At 37.8% G+C, this 6,725-nt stretch overlaps 1 protein-coding gene across 1 annotated transcript; it reads left to right on the top strand.

Moving 5' to 3' along the window:
• Positions 1-1,082: 1,082 nt before the first annotated feature.
• On the top strand, positions 1,083-1,722 carry LOC129773683 (uncharacterized). Its single transcript, XM_055777329.1, has 3 exons — positions 1,083-1,173; positions 1,250-1,394; positions 1,534-1,722. Exons 2-3 carry the CDS (start codon positions 1,272-1,274, stop codon positions 1,720-1,722), a joined length of 312 nt encoding a protein of 103 aa, XP_055633304.1. The 5' UTR covers positions 1,083-1,173; positions 1,250-1,271.
• The last annotated feature ends 5,003 nt before the right edge of the window (positions 1,723-6,725 follow it).

The raw sequence follows: 6,725 nt of genomic DNA, 5'->3' as shown, positions 1-6,725 counted from the left end.
TTTGCCGCACAAATGTTCTTTTATTGAAATTTTAGGATGCGGCTAAAGGAATGTCCTCCCTGATTCCAGATATTTAAATTACTTAGAAAACAAAAAGTAAATTTATACTTTTTTTTAGAATGAATTCGATGAAAATAAACAATAATTGTCTTTTATGAGCAAAACTGTACACAGAATTGACTTATTTTTAAAAATATTGAGGAAAAATAGGTTGCGGCTAAATGAATGTCTATCACTGTATAATCGAGTCCGCGCTGTATATGTATAAACTTAAAAATGTATTTTAATGTGATGTCTTCATATAAAAAATATTTTGTCGCTTGACACACTTATGTGATTATTCAAATAACATGAGACATTTATGCAAACAGTAGTTCTGATAGTTATGAACAATCTTTTCCATCACATCAAAGTGTTACAATAGGCCGTATGAATAAAAAAAAGTATTTACTTATTCCGCCCGTTTCCAAGTAAAGTAAACTTTCCTAGTATTTACTTGAATCCGTATGATTAAAAGTTTACTTTACTAATTTCATTTTAACGTATGTTCGAATTCGAACAGAGTTCTTACTTAACATCTGTCAACTGATTGTTTTTGTTTGGTTTCAAAACGTCACTTTTCTCGCCCGTGTTGTAATCCTTTCATTGAAAAAAAAAATCGATAACAATGATTTTTGGCCACGAAAACATCGAGGTACTCGAAGAGATTGTTCTGGTAGATGATGGTAAGTTGAGTTTTTTAATTGTTACTTAAAAATACTAGTTTCCAAACATAAATTTACAGTCGAAGGATCTGTCGAAAAATCAATCAGCAGCGGTAGCGGAAGAAAGAGGAAGAATCAATCTAATCAGGAACAAATGGATGCTGTGTTTGTGGATGTACTGGAGAGAGTAGGAAAAATTTTACTTTCCAAATCGCAAACACCACCTGTGCGGGAGAAGAAAAAAACAGCGTTGGCGGCGATGCGACACCAGTTGCTCATCCGATGTGGATTGGAGTTCTCTGGCGACCAAATATTGAAGAAAATCAATAACATGAAGACCGCTGTTAAAGAAAAAACGGATATCAAAAAAAAAAAACAGAGAACGTTAAAATTGTGCTCAACCAACCGCAAGAAAAGTTTTATGGACTGCTGGGGGGTGTTGACAATCCCAGCATCATCAGCGTTCCGTGTAAGTTAAAAATTATTCAATTATTTCAATTATATTGAAACTTATGAAATGTTATCATTTATCATAATTTTTACAGATGGTCTGGCAAAAATATTGCAATGGGGAAGGATCCACCGAAGGAGGAGCATGATTCTTCTGATGATTACGATTACATCAGCTTGCAGAACGAGTTTCTGGCGCCGAGTCAAGCGTGTCAAACACTAAAAACAAATCAAAAATCGGTATGTGTTTTATTTTAATTCTACTTTTGCTTTTCATGCGCTCTCAGTGATTAAAATGGTATTTTTATTCCCATTTCTCTCCTAAAATTGTTCTTCAAATAACTTTTATAGTTTTTTAATTCTTTTTTTCTTATTCCAGACACGTGGCAGAACACAACAAACAGTGTGTGAGGAGCAACCTAAGTTCCTGAAAAAGCAACAAGATTATACGGATGTATTGAAAGCAAACCAAGAAGAGCGACACCAAAAAGAAATGGAGCTGTTGGTTCTGAAAAAGGAAATTGCTGTCCTGAAAATCAAAAAACTCAAAGAGAACATGGTCATCTGAAAGTGTATATATTTTTTTGTATATATTTTTTAAATTATTGTTAAATTAATAAAGAGCCCGATTTTTCTCAAATGAAGGACCGTTGTCACAAACTAGCGGAAAAGGAATATTTGGCGCATCATAATACATTTTTCACTTGTTTAAATGTTATATAGCAGCACTAAATATTTATCGCGTAAGATAAACAAAAGAGTTTTCAGAAGCAAAGTACGCTCATGAGCATACTTGATAATGACAAAGTAAATACTTGATAAATGCTGTTTTATTCATACGAAATCAAGTAAACTTCCACTTTCGAAAAGTTCATACTCAGTTGCCAGTTTTATTCATACCAAACGTAGTAAATACTTAATGTCACTACTCGAATGCGTGATTCAAGTAAAGAAAAGCTGAATTTTATTTTTATTCATACGACCTAATGGCTAAATTCTGCAGTTATGTTTTTTGTCCCAAATTCCTACGCATTCAACGCACTGTGCGTTGTATTGTGTGGATGACTACTTTATTCGATACTGAGTACCGTTATCTATTACTCATAGGAGCACCGTATTGATTCGTGAACAGGCTCACTAGACATCAAGCTACGTTTAGGAAAAGCATAAACTGATACTTGGTTGAGTAAAATTAGCATGGTTTCTTGTGGTGGCTGAGAGCAGACAAACGACCACAAAGAATTAAACATTTTAAGGTTTCTGTTGAATAATATCATTTTCATCATCAATATTGTGTATGATTTCGGTATCCTCAAAAATCTCGGTTGAATGTATTTTTCTTTCACTGAAAATTTAGATTATATTGTTCTGTATATCCAGAAACTGAATGTGCACTTTGCCAATGCTGCCAGTGTAAAGTATTTTTTAACATAACTTTTAACATATCTAAGGATTAATTGATTTAACATTCGTTTACGAACTCGTGCATATTGGTGATCATTTCAATCAGCCATGAATCGCCACATTTGGATTTTTTATCATTCTTTGGTTTGGTTTTGGATTTTTTATCATTCTCAAAGTAACATTTTTTGCGAATAATGTCTAAATCGTTTATGCTTAGAATTATGGAAACCATTTAACTCTCAAATGGCACAGAAGACACGTTTCGAGCCATTTAATTCGCATGAAGGAATTCCAAATTATCAAGTCAAGACTCGCAGCGAACACAAATAAAAGTGAAATAAAATAACTCCGTCTAACTAAAATTGTAATTTCTCTGGGGGAACAAAGACAAACGGTCACGATTGACGACTCAGTCCCAACAGAACGCCAATCGCCGTCTTCGAATGAGTTCGTTACGGAACATGAATTCTGCACCAAGAAGTGATCCCAATTTAAGTTCACAGTTTTATTACTCTCGCTAGAATAGAATGTTGTTGATGTAGTATCCGAAATCGTTTTATGGGATCTGTCTTATTTTAATAGGAGACATCCAACTAGAGAAAACACAATGTATTTTATTAGTGTATTTTGCGAACATCGAGCTTTTTATTTATTTGAGTGAACTAGAATCGAATTCCGATGGAATGTGCAATGGCACAAATTGCTGTCTTTCGAGTTCATTAAAATGCAGTGAACCAAAATCGTCATCATTCGTTTTCGTTCTCGTTTTTTTCGCCTTGAGAATATTCGAATTTTGCTTCCTGATACCTCACATGAAATACAAATCATCATTAGAAAGACTTGTTCCATCTGGTTATATTTCTTTATTACTATAAAAAGGCTGCGAAGATGCAGTTTGATGTTAGAAAAGAATCCATATTCAAATTACTTTGCGCATTAGAAACGAAAATGTTATAAAACTACGTTACTGTGCTTTCTTTTTTGCCAGAAATGATTTTTTTAAGCTTCAAATGGCATGGAACGAATTCGTATGCATGGCTAGTCCCAGTTCCACAGGTCTAGTGTGTCATCCTCGGTCGGATTCTGAAAGTGCACATTTCCGCACATATCGTGATGGTGCTTGCATGCCATCGAAATAAAACGTTGCGAAACCATCTTCCTGATGTGGAAAAGCATTGCCGACGAGAGGATTAAGCCGTAGTCCAAAGAATGGAAATGGAAAAACGTTAGCCGCACTGTGCGAGTAGGAAAGCATAGGACTGTCAGGTTGTTCCGTTTCTTTTTCCTTTATCCGCTCAAACACCATAAGAACTGACCGAAAAACAAACAATGTGGGATTTATGTACATGAGTTCCTGGTGATATCGTTGCTTATCAGTGGATGCTCTTCTGTTGATAAGCATTACCTTTTCAACGTTCATGCAAAACGACGATGACATACAGTTGTGTTCAAAATAATAGCAGCGCCTAATGCTATTTCTATATTATTAAAGGGTGTGTCACATCAAATTGCATCACGGAAAAAACGCTGTAGAAATTTATTTTTTAGGAATTATATCTTCAGCTTTCGCTTATAATCAGATAAGAGTGTATAGATCACGTTGGCCATGCTTCACTGTCAATTTTTCGTAAATTTGGAAAAATGTCGTCGAACGAAAAAGAGCGTCGTGAATTAATCCTGTACACTCATTTCGAGAATCCGGAGTTGTCACATCGGGACATCGCTAAGATGCTGGGAATCGTCCAATCCACGGTCAGCAGAGTACTAAAACGATATTCGAGAACCTAACCATCGACCGGAAGGTGAAGAACGGCAAAAATGGATGCTCCGTCAGTGAAAAAGATCACAAGCGCGTAGTTAAGCAGTTTAGACGTGATCCGAGAAGTTCGGTCCGGGATGTCGCCAATAAGCTGAATTTGTCAAGTTCATTCGTCCAGCGGACCAAGCAGCGGGAGGGCCTGCGTACATACAAGGTTCAGAAGGCTCCTAACCGCGACGAAAGGCAAAACATGGTGGGGAAGACGCGAGCCCGGAAGTTGTACACCGAAATGCTGACGAAGCCGCATTGCCTGGTAATGGACGACGAAAACTACGTCAAAGCGGACTTTCGTCAGCTGCCGGGCCTGTTGTTCTTCTCCGCAGAGGACAAATTCAGCGTTCCGGAGGAGATTCGCAAGCAGAAACTATCCAAGTTTGCCAAAAAGTACATGATGTGGCAAGCGATCTGCTCTTGCGGAAAGCGGAGCGCCCCCTTCGTGATGACCGGCACGGTAAACGGGCAGGTTTACCTTAAGGAGTGCCTACAGAAGCGCTTACTACCACTATTGAAGCAGCACGAGGGCCCGACCATTTTCTGGCCGGATCTCGCTTCGTGCCACTATTCAAAGGACGTGTTGGAGTGGTACGAAGCCAACGGGGTCACCTTCGTGTCAAAGGAAATGAACCCGCCCAACGCGCCGGAGCTTCACCCAATAGAGAAATATTGGGCGATTATGAAGCAGGCCCTCCGGAAGAACCCAAAAGTTGTCAAATCGGAGGCGGACTTCAAGAGAAAATGGATTTCTGTTCAAAAAAAACTTCAACCTGACGTTGTACAGAACCTTATGGACGGGGTAAAGAGGAAGGTACGAGCATACGGGCTTGGGCTCGAAGTATGAAAAATGGAAAATGCCAAAAGTTGTTTAATAGTTTTTATTTTACTGTCTAAAATTTTCAAAAGGATCGGTCTACTGGGCGAATTTCTACAGCGTTTTTTCCGTGATGCAATTTGACGTGACACACCCTTTATGTATGGATGATTGATGTTATCAACTAATCATATGAATATATAAAGATGTCATCACCCGTTCAAGACCCATATTGGTCATAGCAATACAATTTCGTTCAGTGTATATTTCATTTGACACTTCCGGCTGAGTCCGTTTCGCGTTGTTCAAAATAATAGCAGCGAAAAACGATTTCAAACAAAGTTTGTTTCCATTCGGAGTTTTATACAAGTTTTGCTATTTTGTTAGTCGGTAAGTGTATAAAAACTAAGTTTTTTTTTACTGTTTTTAACTATCCTGTACAACGATTTTGGTGTCAACGAATCAACAAACCATCGCTGCATCGGAATCACCTCGAGTTCAACTGCCTCGGATACCGAATTATTTGAGATCAAAAAAGCTATCGTCCCGTGAAATATAAACAATGGCTAGCACTTCATTTTGCCACACTTGCGCTTTGGAGGTAAATGTAGTGGAGATGATTACTGGTGATGGCTTTTGTAATTCAACCTTCCACTTTTTTTTTTTTATTAAATCGTTTATTTTTACAGGCTCAGTTACATAAGTTTAAAGGAGCCAAACTCCTATCTGTATAGCTACAAGTATACATAAACATTTTTTATTAATTCTAATGTTAATGAGGTAGAGAACCGATTACTCGCGGCTTGCTCGAGTTTAGAAGGGTGACATTTTGTTTCAGGAAAAGGATGGGATATAAGGATATGTTGACAATGTTCACACTCACATTCGCACTCACATTCATCATACTCAATTCTTAAGCCTATCTTATATCTAACATGTATTTACATTTCACCTTATTCTATTGTTAGTAAGAAGGGATTTGATTTCTCGCGAAGGAAAAGGAAAAGGAGAATATAAGGATATAAGGACAATCACACACGAAGATCGATAGCTTTTAGGAAGACATATATTTGGGACATGTAATCAAGGTCTAACCGAGCCAACACATCTCTCACCGGCACATTGGGCTGCCTTCCTCTAGCCCGAAGAGAGTTTTCTAAATTCGATCTGGCAACAAGATACTCCTCGCGCGACCAAACAACGTGTTCGATGTCGTGGTAACCTTGGCCACAAGCACAGATATTGCTATAGGCAAGATTAAAACGAAAGAGTAGCGCGTCTAACGAACAGTGATTGGACATGAGTCGAGAGAAGGTGCGAATAAAGTCCCGACTTAAGTCCAGACTTTTGAACCATGGTTTGAGGCTAACCTTAGGGATAATCGAGTGGAACCACCGACCCAATTCATCTTCGTTCCACTTACGTTGCCAGTTAGCGATGGTATTTTTACGGACTAAAGAATAAAATTCATTGAAAGCGATTTGACGCTGATAAATATCGCCTTCAATTGCACCTACCTTTGCTAATGAGTCAGCCCTCT

The sequence above is a fragment of the Toxorhynchites rutilus genome, chromosome 3 (assembly GCF_029784135.1).
Source record: "Toxorhynchites rutilus septentrionalis strain SRP chromosome 3, ASM2978413v1, whole genome shotgun sequence".
NCBI classification, from domain to species: Eukaryota; Metazoa; Arthropoda; class Insecta; order Diptera; family Culicidae; genus Toxorhynchites; species Toxorhynchites rutilus.
The sequence above is the reverse complement of the archived record's forward strand: the minus strand, read 5'-3'. Positions and strand labels throughout refer to the sequence as shown.

Excerpts from the sequence above, each read along its gene's own strand:
- LOC129773683 (XM_055777329.1), top strand. The coding sequence starts at position 1,272 with ATGGGGAAGGATCCACCGAAGGAGGAGCATGATTCTTCTGATGATTAC. Across the intron at positions 1,395-1,533 it reads TAAAAACAAATCAAAAATCG|ACACGTGGCAGAACACAACA; the intron begins GTATGTGTTTTA and ends TTCTTATTCCAG.